General features: G+C 35.7%; 3 protein-coding genes across 9 annotated transcripts in view; 2 read left to right on the top strand and 1 right to left on the bottom strand.

Annotated features, from left to right (window-relative positions):
- On the bottom strand, positions 930 to 10,061 carry LOC105158806 (ion channel CASTOR). 5 transcript variants are annotated; one of them, XR_002286792.1, is made up of 13 exons: positions 9,495 to 10,061; positions 9,244 to 9,315; positions 7,049 to 7,666; positions 6,682 to 6,864; positions 6,396 to 6,455; positions 6,114 to 6,317; positions 5,677 to 5,925; positions 4,215 to 4,313; positions 3,778 to 3,972; positions 3,401 to 3,493; positions 2,677 to 2,943; positions 1,483 to 1,931; positions 930 to 1,406 (listed from the first exon to the last, which is right to left on the bottom strand). XR_002286792.1 is itself a non-coding variant. In XM_020692743.1 (12 exons), the coding sequence occupies exons 1-12, from the start codon at positions 9,954 to 9,956 to the stop codon at positions 1,713 to 1,715; spliced, it is 2,721 nt and encodes a 906-aa protein (XP_020548402.1). In that variant the 5' UTR covers positions 9,957 to 10,061; the 3' UTR covers positions 930 to 1,712. The 5 variants fall into 5 exon arrangements, 2 of the variants coding, with proteins under 2 accessions (XP_020548402.1, XP_020548401.1); XR_002286793.1 differs by having other exon boundaries at positions 930 to 1,389; XR_002286791.1 differs by having other exon boundaries at positions 930 to 1,389; positions 1,508 to 1,931.
- On the top strand, positions 11,767 to 14,160 carry LOC105158805 (U5 small nuclear ribonucleoprotein 40 kDa protein). 2 transcript variants are annotated; one of them, XM_011075680.2, is made up of 2 exons: positions 11,767 to 11,904; positions 12,764 to 14,160. In XM_011075680.2, exon 2 carries the CDS (start codon positions 12,830 to 12,832, stop codon positions 13,853 to 13,855), a length of 1,026 nt encoding a protein of 341 aa, XP_011073982.1. In that variant the 5' UTR covers positions 11,767 to 11,904; positions 12,764 to 12,829; the 3' UTR covers positions 13,856 to 14,160. The 2 variants fall into 2 exon arrangements, with proteins under 2 accessions (XP_011073982.1, XP_020547847.1); XM_020692188.1 differs by having other exon boundaries at positions 11,851 to 11,990.
- The window catches only part of LOC105158804 (cysteine synthase, chloroplastic/chromoplastic), a 6,339-nt gene continuing 2,337 nt past the window's right edge, over positions 17,286 to 21,287 (top strand). Inside the window, exons 1-7 of one of the 2 annotated variants that reach the window (XM_011075679.2) lie at positions 17,286 to 17,627; positions 18,324 to 18,433; positions 18,616 to 18,673; positions 18,976 to 19,239; positions 19,616 to 19,753; positions 19,922 to 19,973; positions 20,093 to 20,142. In XM_011075679.2, the coding sequence (XP_011073981.1) occupies positions 17,373 to 17,627; positions 18,324 to 18,433; positions 18,616 to 18,673; positions 18,976 to 19,239; positions 19,616 to 19,753; positions 19,922 to 19,973; positions 20,093 to 20,142 (927 nt within the window). In that variant the 5' untranslated portion in view covers positions 17,286 to 17,372. Of the gene's footprint in view, positions 17,628 to 18,323; positions 18,434 to 18,615; positions 18,674 to 18,975; positions 19,240 to 19,615; positions 19,754 to 19,921; positions 19,974 to 20,062; positions 20,143 to 21,287 lie in introns of both variants that reach the window. The other variant, XM_011075678.2, reaches the window with a different exon arrangement.

Here is a 21,287-nt window from a genome sequence, read left to right as displayed (position 1 = left end):
AATTTTAAAAAAAATTAAGTTGGAAAAAAATTGGGTCTGAATTTGACCAAACCCAAACACCGGGTCTAGAGACTTATGGGTTTTGCGTTGGGTAAAATAGATCGGGTAAGTCTCAGTCTCAATTAATTTCTTCAGTCCTTTTTGGATCTGGACCTGGGTAGGGTAAGACCTTATTCATTGACAGACTTAATTACAAAACACCAAAAAGAAAAAATGGAAAAAAGAAAACGTCATATTAGTCTTTAATGATAATTACACTCTCTTTTCCTAGAATTTTGTGTAATTACATATAAATCCTTTGTGGTTTGAGAAATTACACCTAACACTCCTGAAGTCAAATAAATCATTTTATGACTAGATAACTCTCATAGGTCTTCACGCGTTAATGCATGTGAGGTGGTATATCACCACCGTTATAATGATAGTTTAGTCCCAAAAAAATTATTTGATCTGCTATAAATTATTAATAAATGGAGAGTAAATATCTAATTCATTCAATTTTTTTGTTAAAATCAACAAATTCAGTAAATTTTCACAAATAGAGGAACTTATTTGTTAGATAGAATTAAACTTTAGGGGCGATAGATATAATTTCTCAAATTATAGGAGGTCTACGTGTAATTACATCAAACCTTAAGGGAAGGGAATATAATTATCCATAGTCTTTATAACTAGTAGTAATAGTCATACACATGCATATTTTATGCCTAAATATTGTATGTATGAGAAATATTTATAAAAGGTACTTTGTGATAGATGACAAATAACTAACCTGAACAATGTTTGTAGTATATCTTTAATAAATATACATAGACAAAAAAAAAAAAACCCAGAAAAAAGAACTTGATACAACTACATTTTTATTCATTTATGTTACCAACTACAATGAGAACATAGGCAACAAAGCATCAGTTGGATAGCCATCAAAATAGCCTGGCCATGGCAACACTACGCACATGCCAGACAATTGACGGGCGGAGTGAATCAAGGTCGTCCATTTAGCACAAACAGGCACCAACTACCAACACGAGAGACCAAAATTACGTGTACACAGCAGATTGTGCGGTAAATGGATATGAAGTCTTAACAAAGAACCACGCAACATTACCTCTTCTTTCATCTTTTGACAGAAGGTTGACAGTAGCATGTCCAGAAATGGTTACAGGAACACAGGGCACAAGAATTCCATTAAATTGAACAGTTTATGTGCCAGCTGATTTTTAAGTGTTCCTTCTCCCGTCTGGAGTCACCCCTTCCATCAGCAAGTTTCATACTGATGGACCATAAATCAGCTGACATACACTAAGATCCGACGACTAATGCTGCAAGGCCATAGTACTGATAAAGACTCATTTTTCTCAGCGCACGAGTTTCTTGGCCTAGTCTTCCCTGCACATGAAACGACACTATTCAAAAGAATAAAAAGTGATTGACTATTTGCATCCAAGGAAAGCACATCTAATACAAATGGAATCTACAAACAATTTCAGTTTCCTGGTTGTAAAACCTCTTCAGGAACAGTAAGTGGTAGCGCTTGCCTTCATCTTCAAGATTAGCGCATGCATTTACAAAGCCATACAGTAGCACCAGTAGTCCTGATCTAAAAATTGCAGCAGTCGACCTCACATTGGTGCATATGTGAATTGCTTCTATCTCCTCCAAAATAATACCAAATATAAATGCTATAGATAATAGTGAGCATCAGTAGGAACTCATTCCTTCTCAGCTATTACCACAAAGACATCCTTTAGCGACCATTTTCGTCTTTCATTTTTGGCAGATGGATTGATCACAGCTTTTTCTGTGTCGGCTAGACGGTACCCAATCACAATCTCTCTTCTTTGTCGAGCGCGTAACAGTATTTCATAGAAACTCAATTCTTCACCTTCATGAAGGTACAGATCTGCTCCTCTTATGTGCAACTCATTACCCTGCAAGGAATAGAAGCTTTTTTATTATCACAAGAGAATCTTGATAAGATATTAAAAGCCCTGAGCTGTATATTGAAGTGCATCCATTTGCGTTACATTACGAGATCACTAAACAAAAATACGAAATTAAGTGAATTAAGCAGCAAAAGGTGTCAAACATTCAATTTACTTGGTAAACCATAATGAAGTGTCCGAAATCAAGGAAGATATTATATGTCTATTCTAATTTATTAAGTACTTCTCATGCATTTTATCACATAACAAATATGGGAGGCGAGCCCTGAGACATAATTATTAGCAAAGGGATAGCCTAGGTGTAAGAATGTTAACTTAACCAGGATAAGGAAAATCGCCTCTCACCTTTTCAATTTCAAAGCTGAAGGAAAAATCAACATTTATCTCCAAGGTCCACAATGACACATTTGAAAGTTGCAATATGTTGGAACAAATAAACGGCCAACACAAAACGAACAAATTGGGAGACAAACGAAAACTAAATCTTGATAAACACATTACTTATTTCTACTAGCCAGGCCCAAATATTAAAAGATCAGAAATATGACTGTATAAACCACATATATTTTCCATGCAATTATATTTTTTTATTAATAAATTAATGACATGGAACATAAAAAGTTAACTTGCTAAAGAAGTATGAGACCATTTCCTCTAATTTTTATGTCAACTTGATAAGCAAAAAGTATGAAACCAACCACTTCCTTTAATTTTTGAAAGGAGGATCTACCTCTTCTGCAAAAAGTTCCTCCAGTACGTCATTTATCTGGCGATCTTCTGCAACCATGGCCAGTGCCATGCTGACAAGCTCATTTGATAAAACATAATCACTGATTTTTGACATGGATAATAGGTTTTTTGTCCTTGGATCAAGAATTTCACTGATTATAACTGATTTATCAGAAGCCTGCTGCATTTCCCCGATCCATGAACCTTGTGAGAAGCTACCTCTGTGGACCTGGGAAACCAGAGCTTCTCTGTAAGGAAGGCGCTTTGCCTGCAAAGAGAAATGAAATTTTTAATTAAGATCCCTAAATTCTGAATTTAATGAATCTTCAGTTAAGATCCTCTAATTCTGCATTTCTATTACAGGCTAAGTTAGCTTGAGTTGTCTAGCCAAATTAAGATCCCTATTCTGAATTTAATGAATCTTCAATTAAGATCCCCAAATTCTGCTTCTAATTGAATCTTTCATTGTACATCCCTAAATTTTCTTTGCACGTAGTAGCTTGAGTCGATAACTATCTATTTACCAAGTTCCAAAATTAATACGAGAGAAGTCAGAAGGGAGTGCATGCATGAATATGAGTAAATTGGTTCAAGGGACAAAGGTAGGCTGACCTTGTAGTAACGAGAAACCGATCATAATGATGTATCTGATCTATCATATAGGATTTAGAAAAGGATAAAAAGGCATAGTAGTTCACATAAAGATCACCATCCAATTATTGTACCTGAATGTCACGTATCAGCAGTAATGTAGCAAGAGATCTGGAATCAGCCTGAATTGCTGAATCTTCAACTGATTCATCAGCCAAAATTAATATCTGCATAACAGAAACAAATGAAAATGAGAAACTTCAGGAAGAAACATAATTTGGGGCTGTAAACAATGACTAATTTTAACAAAACACCTCATGATTGTAAAAAAAGTATTATTAGAAGCAAGTTTATGGTCTCAGGATTACATAACGACTGTTCTTATGGTCTTCGAAAGAGTATCAACAATGCCATTATCTCCTTATGACCGATGGGTGATACTGAGTCAGTTTCATCAGTTCAGGCTATCCACACGTGTGTTTATCATTGAATTAAGGATAGTGCTGCTTACCGAATCAAAAGATTCCAATGGAAGGCTTTCAAGGTGACGCCGTATGACAGCATTTCCTTCACGGTTGACGAGTTTAATATTCACCAAACGGTCAATGTCAAGGCCACCGTCTGTAAGCTTTCTTTCTCTTTCCTTCTCAGGAACTTCATTGAACATCCACAACTCCGATCCATCTGCTAGAAAAGCGTCCAGTACCTAAAACAATACATCTTGTAGTTCACTCTGATGCTGGAACTGGAATGTAGCAAAATGTTAAAAGGAACAAAAAATAAAAATAAACGAGATTGCTAAAATGAAGATTTTCATTGAAAGGCTGCAGGCACATGGTGGTGACTGAAGAGGGCTATGAGAACTCGTATAGGCAGATTCATCCCTAGAAAATTTCAGCTCCTGGAACAAGTCCTGAGAGCATACTGGACATTATTTTACAACTTTACCATAATCATATCTTCCATATCTCGTCGCCAACCGCAAAGAAGTATCCGCTCAAAAGACTTTTGGATTACTTCATCCTTGGGTAAATTTCCTCTCCAAACCTGCAGCATTCAGGTAAAGAAGAAACGGAATTAGGGCTTTAATTAACAGGGCTTACCACAATCATATCATCAATGTCTCGCCTCCATCCACAAAGTAGAATCTTCTGTGGCTTTCTTGCTGGTCGGGTAATGTATACAAATGTGGCATCTTTGACCTGAATAATGAAATTAATTTTGTGTCCGTAAGTTCGGTTGATGGCATGCCCCACTGACTTGAATTCAATGGCAGGAACCAGCCCTAAAACCATTTCTTTCAATAGTGGTCAGCCCACTTCTGACTCTTTTTGTTTTCTCCATGTTAGGTTAGTATACTTGTCTTGTATACTACTTGATAAAATAAAAAACCAAACTACCCTTCACTCAAGAAGATTTTGAGGAATTCTTGTGACTACAAAAGTTACAAAGGTCAACCCTAAAGGATGCAAATCCTAAATTATCACCCACTCTGATTAGATCAAATGGCATATTATTGCTAAAGCTGGCATGGAAAACAATATATCAATATACACCTACCACCAAGACAACACACAGGAACTTCTAAGCTAGTGATACAACACAGGTCAGGTCCACAAGGCATTGGTTAATAGTTCATCCTTCAAAAACATCCACATCAGTCCAGTATAATATTATTTGAAATTCATATTGCAATATCAACTAGAAACATATTACAACAATTATCTACCACGGAGCATTGTTGTGGCAGAATGCCTATGAGATTTTGATGTTCCGCAAAACACCCCATTGTGCAAGTTTTAGTTCTTGTTTGACATTCTTTTTCATTCATTCCACCATTGAATTACAATGACTCATGTGAAAAATAAAAATTAAATACCATAGTGTCAAAATTTTAAAAATAATAATAATAATAAATAAATGAATAAATAAAAACAAAAGGAATCTTAGATTAACCTTTGGACCATTTTTATGTCAATGTAACAAAAACATATACATAATCCCTAAGAATAGTAATTAATCAATAGTGATTGTCAGGGTTAAAGGTTTTATGAAAAAACAGTCTTGGTTATAAGTTCATTAGATGAAGTCTCAGATGTTGAAGCTTATACTAACTATTTACATCATCAATGGCAAATGCTGTCTTAAGCATTAAACAATTTGTATTAAGCATAATCATGAATCTACCTTTTCCTTATTGTATATGTTCCCGTATAACTACTTTTACTAGCATAATTGCCATATAAATTCCTGATGGCTTTGCCTTTTGATGCAAGAACAATAAAACCCATCATATGACAAGGCATGGCTTGAATCTCCTGTAAGTACTTCGTTTATAAGGTAGAAAAGTTGACTGGAATTGATGCAGAAAATAGAACTTCTAACACGTTTTCAAAGAAAAGAGAAGCACCATTGGCAGATCTGATGGAGAATACGTATCATCATCCTCTGCAATAACAAGAACCTCATCCCCTTCTTGCAGAACATAAGAGTCTTCAGGATTTAGAATAATTTTTCCACCACGTGATGCTACCTTCACTCCACAAGGAATGGCCTCTGGAAAGCTGATCAGGACATCCTCAAATTGCATCCCATCCAACTGTGACCACCTTTTGATGTAGAACTCGCAATTTTCAAATCCAAGAATGTCTTCCCATATCTGCACTGCGAAGTCGACATAAGAGAATAAAGAAATGGCACAAAAGGAAGCAAACAAAGAATCTAGATTAGAAAGAACAGCATGCGATATCAATATGTCAAATATAACATTAAAAGTAAGATAATGATGCAGGCGGCAATTAGTTCCCCTAGAGAACACAATATATTTCAATACAACTACCAGCTGACCTGAGCAAGACCTGGCTGCCTTGCACATTGAATCATCAGCCTACCAATTACATCATGAGCGACAACAGTTTCAACAAGTTCCCCACCAACAAGCTTAACAAGGACTTCATTATCTAGATCACTTAATTCAACCACTATGTGTCCCCGCAAGCCTTCTTTGACTCCTGTTAGGCTTAAAACTGTCCTTAATGCACGAGCATCACTCTGCATCCACCAGAAATTTCAAATAGTTAATTAATTCACATCATAACCATTGAGATAAGCTCACTCCAATAGTCTAACCTGGTCTGCATTTCCATCTTCAGCAAGCACAATTATAGCTCGAGCCTTAGAAACAGATACCTAGGAGATCTTCACCAGTTAGCTTGTGCAATATAGTATAATTTTGGTCGTTGGACCAGCCACAAAGTATGCAAACGCATATATATATATATATATGGCCATAAGTAAGAAGCAACACTTGTCAATTTAGTGAAGCAAACTTCTTGCATCTGAAAAGTAAGTGTGAAACAGAAACCTGGTTATATTCTATGTAACATAAATATGGAACAAAATCGTAACAGCATACCTTTTTTAGGTCAGCTAATATCAGAGGGCTTCCACTTCTGCATATGACAGATGTTCCTCTGAAGTCAAACTCCATCTTGGCAATGTCAAGTTCCATCTCTTCTTTGTCTCGCTCAGCCATGACAACCACTGTTCCTCCGCCCAAACTTTCATTGGCTATTGCAAGTTGATTCAGTAGTGAACCCTTAACATAAGCAGCTGTCAGTCAATATGGCATTCTTGTAGAAGGGCAGAACAAATGTGAGAGATGGTGATGGTTATAAATGAATAAAAGACATTCCAAGCCTAGAACAGTTTAGGGCATGAAAGATGAATCATGAGGATTCAATTCCTAGTCTAGATTCAAGATAAACAACATAAGTACTTACCAATTTATCACTCCATCCAAGGATAAGAGTGTGATTTCGCTCAACAACTTCACTTCTTCCCTTCCTCAGAGAGTCAAACTTCTCAGAAATCGCATCAGAGACAAGTCCAAGCATCATAGCAAATATAAGCATCCCGCCGAAACTAATGGAAACTGAAACTAGTCTAGGACCAATGCCTTCAGAATTAGCATGATTCCCTGAGTCTGCTACATATGTCCAGGACAACCAAAGGGAATCAGCTAAACTGTCATCTGTAACACCATAAAGTGCCAACCCGCCCAAACATATCAACAATAGAGTAGCAACTAACAATGCTAGCGGCTTAGCATATGGGGTAACTGACAAAAAGACGTCAACCCTGTAAGCAAGCTGCTTGTTCAAAGATACTTCCTCTGTGTTATTGTCCAACAATCTTCTCGAGTTTGAGACATAGTCAACATACTTCAAGAAAAAGAAAGGGAGGGACAACAACATGATTGAAACAGCTAATGCTGCAATTTTCAGGCTCTTGCTAGGAAGTTCGTCGACAGGAATATCCTCTGGTGATGAGTTGTGTATATCTATGGAATCCAACAGGTTACAAAGTTTGAGGCTTACGTTTAGCTTGGAAATTTTATCCTGCAAATACAGTGGTTAAAAATAATTGTAAAGCTACAAAAACATGTGTGAAGTGTCGTCAAGGCAAATCATACACAGACATGTGCACTCAACGAAATTTTTAGTGAAAAATAACTTAGATATGATGCAACCGTTCCTTGGTATTGGAAGGACTCAAATTAAATCAACTAAATTTAATTCATAATAGTATTATCATCCAAAAGCACTCCTAAAAGGTTAACATTGCCAGATTCATTTTTCGGCATTGACAAACATGAAAATAAAATAAGTCCACTGTCCATGCATCTTGTTTCATGTCCTTAAGTAACAAGTAATCAACAGAACCTCAAGTTTACCTCCAGCAAAGCGGCACATTCTTGTATCACTATTCTTAGCAATGGGTGCAATATAAAGTTTTCTCCATCTTCAAACTCTTAACAGTGGCCGAATGAGAAAACCCGGGTGCAAAACTGTTGTGTTCATAACTACTGGAGTATTAAATTAACTCGGTTGTGAATTACAAAGCTTTGGAACAATCTAAATTACAATTTCCTTCAGTTCTAAGTCCACTATATGGACAAATATCTCTCACCTATTGACAATTTCACGAACTGTTTTTCCAATTCAAATCCACGCTTCCACATCCAAAAATTAAAAGAAATTTGTTGGCTATTGCCAATAATTCTACTACTTGTTTCGGGAAATCAGTTCAAGTCTAGAGACAATTGTACAGGATCCTCATGAAAATGGATATGCTAAAAATGGTGATCTACACTGATGAAAAAACAGTCCCAGAGTAAACATCTACAAGAAGGACCACAGTGAACCTAAATAAAATTATGAATACAGAAACAAATTTTGTGACAGTAAAAAAGGGTTCATTAACATCAAAAAGTCAAAAAAGACAGTTATTTCTTTTTCTCATTCCTGTTTCTAAACATCCACTAGACAAAACAAAATCTACTTTGCATAAAGCACCACAGGGAACACTGATTTGCATTGGAATACATTATCATTATGCTTCAAATTCACATCACTTTTGGCCTTTTCATCATACTTGGAACTTTATATATAAGTTTATTCCCTTCTGTGACGAGTATGGTTCGTGATCGAGTTCATGTTGATGCACACACAGCTTTTCAATTCAACAACTTTTGAATAATACAAAGTTTCAGTGAATTTTCGTAAAACTCAGACACCGTGTTCGCATGGAAATTAAACATGAAACATATATAATCATCAAGGTATCTAGAGGAAACATACAAAGTAACTAACACATGCCATCAAACATGTAATAGAGATATAGATAATGAATTCAAGGGACACTGTCTCCAGCAAATATTTCAGTTGAAATCACAAATTTCTTATGCATAATGTCATGATATTAATATTAACATATACTTTCTGTTTCACTAATATTGTGCAATTTCCATATATTTTTTATTCCAATTCATGGTACTAAGTTTGAAATAATTCTAATATTCAGTTTTGCAGAGAAGTTAAGCAAATTCTTGAGACGCCCTAAAGCAGAATACATAATTTTATTGGACGCGGAATGGAATACAAAATGTAAATGTTAACATTCCTTGCATAATTACCTGCAATTCAGTAACCTCTTTGTGTAAAGAAAAATTCTTGTGTATCAATGAAGATAACACCGTTATCAGTATCTGCAATATATTAAGAAGAATCACACAATTCAGTAATATAGCACGTTTCCCACGGTTGAACGTAGCTATAGCACGTTGCGAGGTGCACCATTTTCAGTCTCCTAATAAACACACACAGAGAAAGAGGGGATTGGGGTGGGAGGTTGGGGGGGAGGAGGACGAGTGAAGAAGAAACTGACTGCAACTGTAAACGCGAGCTGGCACCGAACTCTTAAGCGGCCTCTTAGAAACCCGGAAAAACTCTTCTCCGTCGCCGTCACTTTAGCCTCCTTAAGCTCGTATTTCTCCGAAGAAACAGCGTCGTCATTCGACATGATCCCTTCGCCTCCACCTCCATCTAAACCATCATCCAGCAGCCTCGTTGACTTTTCATAGTTCCCGAACTCAAAATGCCGCCGCCTCGACTTGGAAATGGAACTGCTAACGGACTTAGAATCATCGCCAGCTGCTCGCTGCTGAAATGAAGCCGCGGCGGAGTTGAATTGCGACGTCGGGTGGCGGTAGGATGAGAATCTTCTTCTTCTGGCCGTCCTGTGAACATTTTGCGGGGAGTGAATGAAGGAGTAAGAAGGAAAAATCCAGTCTCTGGTGGTGGCGGCAGCGGAGGTCGACGGCGACGAGGCATCGGAGTTAAAGGACATATTCGGAATTCTACGAAACGGGGAGGATATTCTGATGAGTCAAAGAGTGTGCAATAGGTGGTGAGAACTTTTATGGTGGAGTCAATGATTCAAGTCTTAGAAGAGGAGGACAATGGGAATCATTTAAAAATAGTGGAGTATTGTAAATACACTAAAATCTTTACAAATTAATAATATTAAAACCACGTAATTTTTTATTAATTTAAAAATATATAATTAATTAATAAATTAAAATAATTCAAAGAGTCAAAAAGGGAAGAACCAACTAACAATTATATGGTCGACAAGCAATCATGATCACCAACTGGAAAGGACGAGAAAATGACGAATACAATGACGTCATCCGAAAATGACAAAGTGTTGATGAACGCCATGACATCATAAAAAATAAGTTTAAAGTCCGTGTTTAAAGTTTGTGAATGATTATAAATAAGGAAGCAATGATATGGGGATCATCAGAAATTTTCTCTAACTCTTCAAAAGTTTAAGCTTTTAAGTCTTTGTAGTTTTTAATTTTTAGTTATATGGTGGTTTTTCCAAAAAGTAAAGTCCTCTTTCGTATGAGAAGTTAAATAGTTGTCTCCTCCAATGGAGGAAATAATATCTATATAATATTTTATATATTTTTTTTCTTCAAAGCAAACCTTTGGGAAAAGTATTACTTTATTGCAGTAAGTATGCCTAATTTTAATTTTAGTCCGAATACTATGTCCATTTTTTTTTGTCTAATAACTTACGAAATTGCTTACTTTTAGTCATTTGGCAGATTTTCGGACAATTTTACCCCTATTAGTGCATATGGATTAAAACTGTCTTTCAAAAGTTGCATAGAGGTAAATTTGTCCGAAAATCTGCCAGATGACTAAAAGTAAGCAATTTCGTGAGTTACTGGACCTAAGCAAAAATAGACATAGTTATCGGACTAAAATTAAAATTAGGCATACTTAGCGGACTAAAATAATACTTTTTCCTAAACCTTTTGTTCAACTAAAAATTTTATTAAGTCTCTAGATTTAAGTCCTTTTACGCCCTAAGATAGGAAACGAAATAGAGCTGTGTTGCGTGCTGCTGAAGGAGCCAAGTATTTACGAACCATCTGCTGTGGTAGTACGGTTGGAGAAAGTCCATCAAATCGAAGACTTGAAATACTCCGGAGCAAGACAATCAAAATAAAGTATGAATATATGAAGGCTTAATTTTATTTCGAAAGCACATTGAACCAAATTAAGAGCATGTAAATGGATTATAAGAATTTTATCATCAAAAGGGCAAAATAGTTATAATTTGGTCAAAGGGCATAAATCACTCACAATTTTGTATTTATTATCATTATCGGAATTGATATGCAATCTATTTGTTAGTGTCGTGGAACTTGACTTGAATTTATCAAAAACTCTATTGTCGTACCAACTTTTAAATATTAAAATTTATGTTTAACTCTTTCATTCCCTTCACTAAAATTTAGTTATAACAGTAATTTTAATATTTTTAATAAATTTATTAAAATATTCCTCAAAACTGCTGCAACTTTTGACACTTATATATTTTTGAGTCATTCTCCCATCATTTGATGATCAACTTATCGAATAGAATATTAATTATTTATAATTTTTAAGTATTTTTGCACACGCATAGAGCGTGCCATGCGCAACAAATAGTACAACAAACACTAAATTAATTTTGAGTAACATTTTTTAAAACTATTGTTTATGTAATTAAGTTTTTTATTTACTTCACAAAATTTTGATTGGTTACGTAATAAGAATGATTTGGGCCTAAGCAGACCAACAGAAGAAAATCAAAAGCCCAACCCAACTATACATGCAAATTTGCAATTGAAGAACCGTACAGTGCTTCGATCCCTTCATTTTCAGCTTCAGCTTCAGACTCTCCAGTACTTTCTTGAAGAACCCTAGGCCGGGGTTTTGCATCAAACTCTTAATAGGAGGTAATTTGCAGCAATGTCACCGCATTAATATCGATAGAATGCCTGCTGCAGTGTAATTTTTGTTTTCTGGTTGTAATGTGTCTAAGGTCGGTTCTGCGTTATCCATATCCACGGTTTGTTACTCCTTTTCAATGGTTTTACCTGGGTTTTTGCTTTGAGAAACGGGAATTTGTTGCCGGAATTTTGTGTGTGGTTTTGTGTATTTTAGCTCTGGGGAGTTAAAGGTTCCTGAAGTTATCAACTGCTGTCAACAGATTTGCTTTTCTGCTTTGAATTTTTGTTTTGGTTGGTGTTCTGGTTATTTGGTCTGAATTTATGTATTTTGGGCTCTTTTACTTGCAAGAGGGGCTGTTGCTGGAACATGTTGCTTATCAGAATGTGTTCAAAATGTCGAATTGGGCGGGAAATATTGTAGGAAAGTTTATTTCCTGATGTTCGATTGTAAATGAAACTGTCTGAATTAAATTTCCGAGTGTAAAGATGAAGATGTGTTTCCTGTTTTTATGGCTGGCATGGCTGATTGAAGTAGATTACGGAGAAAAAGTTGTGTTCCTGATGTTTGGTTGTGAAGGAAACACTGGGAAGTAACTCCTGAGCCTGCAAAATAGGCTGCAGAGGCATGCATATGTATATACGTGTGTTGTGTGTTTGACTATGATATTATGTTGTGCAAATGTGTATCTTCATCCGTTTCTTTTTCTGTGATTATTCAGTGTATTGTGAACTCTTTTTAGCTTGATACACGTCTTAATGGTAGGGGAAAAGAAGTGGGCTGTAGGTAAACTTGTTTTTGAATGAATAAATTTTTCCAAAAGGTTTTACGTGATATCCAATCTTGATGGTGTTGCTATGCATGCAGGGGTGAAGTTGGTGAGATTATTGTCTTCATATTCAGTATCGAATTAAGAGCAAAGCAGAAGTGAATATGCAAGTTGAAGGTGCTCTGTCTGTGGTTGGTCCAAAGCCAACAGAGTTGTCGACTGTCGCGCACAGCTTTGGCCCACCAGTGCCTGGACCAAATGGGAAACAGCGGACATCAAGTTTAGAGTCGCCAATCATGTTACTGTCGGGGCATCAAAGTGCAATCTACTCAGTGAAATTCAATCCTGCTGGGACTGTCATTGCATCTGGTTCACATGACAGGGATATTTTTCTGTGGAATGTGTATGGTGATTGCAAGAATTTCATGGTCATGAGAGGGCACAAGAATGCTGTGTTGGATGTTCAATGGAATACTGATGGTTCACAGATAATATCAGGGAGCCCTGATAAAACGTTAAGGGCATGGGATGTCGAGACAGGAAAACAGATAAAGAAGATGGTAGGGCATTTGTTTGTTGTGAATTCTTGTTGTCCTGCTCGGAGAGGCCCGCCTCTTATTGTCAGTGGGTCTGACGATGGCACTGCAAAACTTTGGGATATGCGACAAAGGGGTTCCGTACAGAGTTTTCCAGACAAATACCAGATTACAGCAGTCAGTTTCTCTGATGCATCAGATAAGATTTACACTGGTGGCATTGACAATGACGTTAAGGTCTGGGATTTGCGAAGAACTGATCCTGTTATGAAGCTTCAAGGCCATCAGGATATGATTACTGGTATGCAATTGAGTCCAGATGGGTCTTATCTTCTGACCAATAGCATGGATTGCACACTTCGTATATGGGATATGCGACCGTATGCGCCACAAAACCGCTGTGTGAAGATTCTGGAAGGGCATCAACACAATTTTGAGAAGAACTTGTTGAGATGTAGTTGGTCACCAGATGGAAGCAAGGTGACTGCTGGTAGTAGTGATTGCATGGTCTATATATGGGACACTACTTCACGACGCATATTGTATAAGCTTCCAGGGCATACTGGGTCAGTAAATGAGTGTGTATTTCATCCCCGTGAACCTATTATTGGGTCTTGCAGCAGTGACAAGCAGATATATCTTGGTGAAATTTAAATGCATTGTTGATTTCTCTCTGGTTCGATCCAGCGTGGTTGTGAATTAACACTGATAGCTAGCTGTTGAGACCTGTGTGAGGCCTAATGAATACATTGTAAGATTTTGGATTGTGTCAATGCTAGCTGTTGAGACCTGTGTGAGGCCAAATGAATACATTGTAAGATTTTGGATTGTGTCAGTTACTGCTGGACTATGGTGTTTAGAGTTGCACTGTTTTTATTCAATCACACCATTTGAATCTGTGTTAACATGTATTAGTAGCTGAAAAATCACTGGTAATATATCATCTCTGTGTTGGTTTCTGTTTTGCACTATCGATGCTTTAGACAAACTCTTAACTTCTTGAAACTGGTGTAACTTGGTTTTCAGTGACTGGCTTGATTAGTTCTGACTTTGTGACACGTCGCATATTCCTGATGCGTGTTGTTGGATGTGATAGTATTGTGTGTTCAACTGTGCATCTTTATCAGATGAATGGACGATAAGATACTGATTTATGTGCCGGTAGTGGCTTTTAATTGCAATGTTGAAATACTCGAGCAGGTTATTGTGAACTCTCTTTCCTTTATATAAATTTTGTTATTGGTCTTTTGCTACGCGGTAAAAATGATCTTTTCCCTGAGTGATCATTTTGCTGAATCAGGAAGCTATCTACGCCCCAATCTGCTGCATCCTTCGTTGTAGTTCTTTCCACTTCAACATGGACATAAATGCAGATAGTCGTGCAGCATTCTTCCTATTCATGTATTTGCTCTTATTTGTTCTTTCCGTTGGCTATTTCGTTTGTTGGGATCACAATGGCATTCAGTGAATATGGTGATTTATCCATTGAAAGTGAGTTCATTAGGTAGAATTTCTACTAGCAACCAATGCATATCTAACGAAACAACTAAATATTGAACTGTGACCCTATGTTATAATTATCTATCTACATGTTTGTCACTTCAACCCCAGATCTCCTTCACATTTGAGACTCAGCCCATAAATCCTATGAATACATCAGCTGGCAGTGGATTTCTCTTCTTATCTGGCCACCCATCTAAATGTCACTTCTCTTTATTCGAATGATGCAAATTCATGTTTCCAGGTTCAAACAATCAAGTCATACCAAACGTTCTATGCCAAGACTCCTTGCCAGGACGAACCAATTTTAGTTAAATGATTGTGGATTCAATTTTCTCCTGTGTTACTGGATAATTTTTAAATTCTATAAGGGTGTAATTGGATTGATGGATTTTGATTCGAATGAAGTATTTGAAGAAATAATTTTAAAAGACTCATTTTAAAAGAATTAAAATCTATTTATATTCATTAAAACATATTTCAAAATTAAAATGAAATAATTTAAGAATTATCCATATATATATATATAAATTGTTTTTAAAAATTTAAAATTCATGATTTCAAATTGTTTCGTCCAAATACAATCTGATATCTTATAATTTGAGGAGCATATTGTGACCCAAGATGATATCGAAATGCCAAGTATTCCAAGAGGCTAATATGAGCACTACCTCTACCAAGCAAAACCAAAGACAGGTTAAAGAATCAACACTCGTCCTTGTCCCTACCCATGTGCGTATATAAATAAGAAGATACATGCAAGCTTGTTATACACAGAATATAATAATTTATATTAATTAATTAGTGAATTTATTAAATGTGCTTTTTACAATTCGATTTATCATTTAATCAAAAAAGTTTATAAATTTAATTATATATAAATTAGTAATTAGTTGAATATTCTATTTGAATTAAGAATATTATAATCAATTAATTAAGTTAATTAATTTAATAGATTTAATCCTTACTAGTTACTATGACTAATTTATTCAATTTAATTGAATTTATTATCCAGACACTGAATTATATGCATAGATGTATTATTAATAGTTATAATAGTGAAAAATTGATAAATATAATATATTTAAAACTTATATGTAAAACTATGAATTTTTTTTAATAAAATGAATTCTTTTAAATTAAGAAATAAATTATATATATATACATGAAAAGCTACGTCAATTCCAGAGCATAACAGCAATATATATATTCTAAGAGACAGATACGATTATTTAATTTTGTCGTGTTTCGAGCAATCAAATTAATTATCCTATAAATAATATTTGATGATAAAGAGAGAGAAAAGAGCCTCTTTCAGGTGCACATTAGCCTGTTTGACTTTACGAAAAAAATAATGGTCTATTTAATTATTATAATTTTATGCAGGCCTTTAAATAATTAACTCTATTAAGGGCTTATTTACTTTATAATATGAATTATTTACATGACGTAATTATAAAAATCACTTTATTATATTATGTTTAATTTTTTTTAAATGATGAACTATTATTAATTGAAATAACTCGATTATAATTTATTTATGTCAAATATCATTATCTAAGAAGGATAATAACATCAATCATATAATGATCAATGATATTATATAAATAAAATATAAAAAACACATATTGTATGGTAGAACAACATTCCATACATATAACAAGGTTTGAGCCCATGATATCTAAAGATTTTGGGGTCCCAGTTTCGCCAACTGAACCAAGCCATCTAAGTGGATAGGCTATTCAAATCGAATGATAATTAGTATTGGAGTCTTGAGTTAAAAGTGAACTTTCATAATGCAATATAGATGTTGGGAATGACTAATGCACTTGTCCGACATAGAAAATATGAACAACTTCTTCTATTTATATTAAACTGTCTTGATACCTTTGGAATGAAAAGTGTGGGTAGGTGGATTTTGGAAGGATCTTCACATGCGTGCACCTGCCCGTCCAGTCCTGGTCTGGGCATACGCAGTTATATATATTTTTCAAAAGAATTATATTCAAATCCTTCATTTCTCATATTCTTGGAATCCTAGGTGACCTAATCTCATCATTGTCGGATTTTTTGCTTCTGTTAATTGAAAAATCCGTTGGTAACTTTGTGTGGTCGGTGTAGAGTCCATGGTTCTCCAGCAACCGAGCTGTTCGTCTATAAATAGGCACAACTTTGTGCATTTGTAATACACAAAAAATTCGAGAGCCTCTTCTATCTGCTCTGCTTCCTCTTCTGAGTGTTGTTTTGTTCGTTGTTTTCAGCTCTTCTCTACAAGTGTGCCTGTGAGAGAGTTATAACTGTGTTAACCTTGGAAAGCGAATGATTTATACTATTTGCATTACGATAATACCGAAATTTAACTTTCAAGGCAGCAATTTTTTACGGCATGGTATTTTATTTTTCAACAATATATATTTTATTCAACCTAATAAAAAAAAATAAAAAAGTTAAACGGGTGTTGGAACGGGGCATTTCGAGCCCATTAACATCCGTGTCAATATCGTAGATTGACTTTTCGCCGTATGTAGCCCGATAGCATCTCACCTCATTGCCACAAAGGTAAAATACATATAGATAGAATATAAAACCATCTCTGTATCTGGACACACAAAACACACGCAGTACAAACGCACATTGAGGCTGAGGTTGAGAGAGTGAGTGAAGGGGTGTGATGGCGTCCGTGGTGAACAAGCCGTTTACTTCTTTCTGCGCCGCCAACAAGTCCGACCTCCGCTCGCCGGAATTATTCGTTGGCAAACGCTGCCGTATCCGAGGCAGGAGGTCTGGCAATAGTGTTAGAATTGCCACCAATGCTGTTGTTAGTAGAAAGAATCACGATAGTGACTGTGGGATTGTGTGTAAGGCTCTCTCCGTGGAGCCACAGACGGAGATTGAAGGCCTTAACATCGCCGAAGATGTTACTCAGGTGAGAGTGTAGTTTCTGTCTCTGTTTGTATTGCTGATAAACTAGCACCAGGGGTGGGTTTTTGGGTTGAAGTATATGTGAAAGTGAGAAACTCACGATTCAAGGTTTCTTACCACAATCGAAATCGTAGATTGTGCTTAACTGTATAATAAACAATTACTTTTTCGTTTTCCTTTTTCCCCCTCCATGGGGAATGTAATATAAATGAACGGCTTTAGTGAAAGAAAAATTGAAATGATTCCAAACTCAAATTTCTTGGTGGGTTTTTTTCTCCTTTGTTTCTTGAGAAATGATGGGATTGTTTCATCTTTTGCCTGCGTAAAGTTAGTCATCAATTTATAGATGAACATTTTTTTTGCCATTATTCTCTAGTATAGTATTTCTGGTTCCTTGAAATGAATAAAGAATATAATGGAATCTGATGTATTTAGGAAAGAGGAGTAGAATTATGGTTGCATCTTGCCTGAGGTGTTGCTGAAATGACTAGGCTCATGGTTAATGAATATTTATACATATTCCAATTCTTGGGTGTTGCTACATGTTTCGTTTGAAACACATGCAGGATTTGGGATATAATATGTCAAACATCTTATGTTCATTTAGTACTTGCTTGGTGCATTAATTTTTTGTTTCCTTGGTCTTGTTCAAGTTTACATGTTTGTTCGATTCTTAACAATCTTAGTGTCTCTGTAACAGCTCATTGGGAAGACACCGATGGTTTACTTGAATAATATTGTAAAAGGTTGTGTTGCAAATATAGCAGCAAAGCTTGAGATTATGGAGCCGTGTTGCAGTGTCAAAGATAGGTGAGAGCTATCCTGGTTTTCATTTGCAAATATTTGTATCTGTGGCATGAGAACATTTGGTCTTCATTATGTCATTTATTTCTTTTCTTGTTTTACTTTTGATATTTCCACAACAAACTTCTGAGAATTATATGCTTAGTTGCTGCTATGTTAGGCTCATTTACAGTAGTATCTTGTTTCAGGATAGGGTACAGTATGATCACTGATGCTGAGCAGAAAGGGCTTATAACTCCAGGGAAGGTAAGATGATGAATCATAAGTTCTGATTCTTGCTAACAACTGAAAAAAATTGTGTTCTAGAGGCTTTTGACTTCTGTTTTCTTATCTGAATTTACCCTTGTGGAATTGTTCTAGTATTATTTTCATTTGGATCAATGTCATCACCTACTTTTGCCATCTTTTTTGCTTAAACACTTCTTGTGCTCATATCATACATAATGCATCCATTACACACTAGTCCTTGTAAGCTTTCCTTATTTTTGGTTATTTATTCCTGGTCTTGATATACTTTTTCCTTATCATGGAAATTTTGCATTTACTAGAGTGTATTGGTTGAACCTACAAGTGGAAATACGGGAATTGGCCTTGCATTTATTGCTGCTTCAAAAGGCTACAAGCTCATCTTAACAATGCCTGCGTCCATGAGTCTTGAGAGAAGGGTTCTCTTGAAAGCTTTTGGAGCTGAACTAGTTTTAACTGACGCAGCCAAAGGCATGAAAGGAGCTGTCCAAAAGGCAGAAGAAATAGTGAATAGCACCCAGAACGCATACATGCTTCAACAATTTGACAACCCTGCAAATCCCAAGGTCCTCTTTTGTCAATAACTTTTTGCGTTTGTGATAGATACAAATTCTTGCGTCATTTTTTGTATCAACTAGTGCAGCATCTTGTAAGTAATGGCCTTCCGATATGTTGGGTTCAGTCACCTGCCAAAATATGCTGCAGTATGGCTCTCCCGTCTCTGACTTCGGATTCTTGAAACATTGTATTAGCATATTTAATATCTTGTAATTATAATTTTTGAGGGTTGTTCTTTTATTCTTGTACCATTTGACCTTCAGCTTGAATTTAGAAGCAGCACCAAAGGTTGCTGTATTTCGACTGTTGTCATTGTGGGGAATTGAGATGATACTGAGGCCATAGATGAGGCCTTGTAATTATATTCCTTTGCCTTCTTCGCAGATTCACTATGAAACCACCGGCCCTGAGATTTGGGAAGATACAAAAGGCAAGGTGGACATCCTTGTTGCTGGGATTGGCACTGGTGGAACCATTTCAGGGGTTGGTCGTTATCTCAAAAAATATAATCCTAATATAAAGGTAATGGATTTTCAGTAATGGACTCTACTCATACATATTTGTCTATGAAATGTCCTTGATGTCAGCTAATTATAAATGAACTCCTGCTTGAAAGTCATAGTTTTTCAGTTCATGTGTCTTGTTTGTATTATCTATCATAAAATCCCTTGTTTGCTCCTGTTGCATTAGGTTATTGGCGTGGAACCCACTGAAAGCAACATACTATCAGGTGGAAAACCTGGTAAGATCGCAGCCTATTATGTCTTTGCCAGTGTTAGTTTCAATGTCAATTTTGTTTGTTGTTCTAGTATTTTCGATTTCAAACTGCAGGCCCTCACAAAATTCAAGGGATTGGAGCAGGTTTTATTCCGAAGAATTTAGATCAAGATGTGATGGATGAAGTTATAGAGGTCTGCTTTCTTTTTTTTACTTCTTACCGTCGTATAAGCTTCATTATGATTGTAATATTTACTTGTTTTTTGTTTTGTATACTACCTATGCGTCATTATCACTCTTTCAGTAATGGAAAAGCATCACGTTGCTTATAAGTCTATGAAGAATGAAAAAGTGTATCCTTGACTTGCCTTGTTCATGAGGTTTTATTAATTTCATCTTAGCTGCCCTGACTTTTAATATGGATAATATTTTCCTAGAGCATGTTTGCTTAATACAATATGGCTGTGGTGAAGTTGAATATCTTGGACATTTACTTGATTCAAATCAAATTAAACACATTCTTGCAAAGTTTAGTTAATAGATTTCTTCATCTGATATACAGAAAAATCCCTACCAAATAATTTAAGATGTGAAGCAATTTTCCTTTGGTGCAAATGATTATCCATTAAGCAGGGGAAGATAATGGATATGCACCTACAAAGTAATTCGTTTTCTAATAATTCAAAGGAACCAAAATTCAAGTATAACCTAGTTTGGGCGACAACTGATTGCAGTGATAACCTCGATGCTGGGACAAAAAATTATCTCATTTTTTTCTGGCAAATTAATTTGGTAAAAGTTGTCTTCTTTGTCGGGGCCTTTCCTCTCGTTTGGTTGATTGGTTTACTTCCATCTTCAGTTGGAGAGATGATTTTCGGTGGTAGAATGAGGGATGGAAATGTGTTTGGATGATTTATTGAAAATATTTGGTAATGGTGCCATATCAAACTTGCATTGGAATGGGATTGTAAGAAATGAATGGAAGATATAAATATAAAATATATATTATATAGAAATTTATTTGTTTTGATGTAATGACAGGAAGAATCATATATATATGTATGTCATAATAATGTAATGGTTGAAATATTCATAGAGATATTTATGAAAATATGTAACATGTGTAATGATTAGATATTTTGACAATTTTTTGGAGGGAGAGGGAGATGTCTGTGGCAGATGATTCTTCCAGAATATATGACCCTAAGTACCAAACATACTTTTGTCTCTGAAGAAGAAAATATGGAGAGGGAATGAAACGAAACATGTGGTACAGTGGTAGTCTTCAATGTGGTTGTCATGCTTTTAGACCATGGAATATATTAACTTGTATGGTATG

The sequence above is a fragment of the Sesamum indicum genome, linkage group LG3 (genome assembly GCF_000512975.1).
Source record: "Sesamum indicum cultivar Zhongzhi No. 13 linkage group LG3, S_indicum_v1.0, whole genome shotgun sequence".
NCBI lineage: Eukaryota > Viridiplantae > Streptophyta > Magnoliopsida > Lamiales > Pedaliaceae > Sesamum > Sesamum indicum.
The sequence above is the reverse complement of the archived record's forward strand: the minus strand, read 5'-3'. Positions and strand labels throughout refer to the sequence as shown.

Coding starts and splice junctions, on each gene's coding strand:
- LOC105158805 (XM_011075680.2), top strand. CDS start 12,830: ATGCAAGTTGAAGGTGCTCTGTCTGTGGTTGGTCCAAAGCCAACAGAG.
- LOC105158806 (XM_020692743.1), bottom strand. CDS start 9,956: ATGTCCTTTAACTCCGATGCCTCGTCGCCGTCGACCTCCGCTGCCGCC. Junction 7,667..9,243: donor AAGAGGTTACTGAATTGCAG/GTAATTATGCAA, acceptor CTGTATTTGCAG/GATAAAATTTCCAAGCTAAA. Junction 4,469..5,676: donor CTCCATCAGATCTGCCAATG/GTGCTTCTCTTT, acceptor TTCATTATTCAG/GTCAAAGATGCCACATTTGT.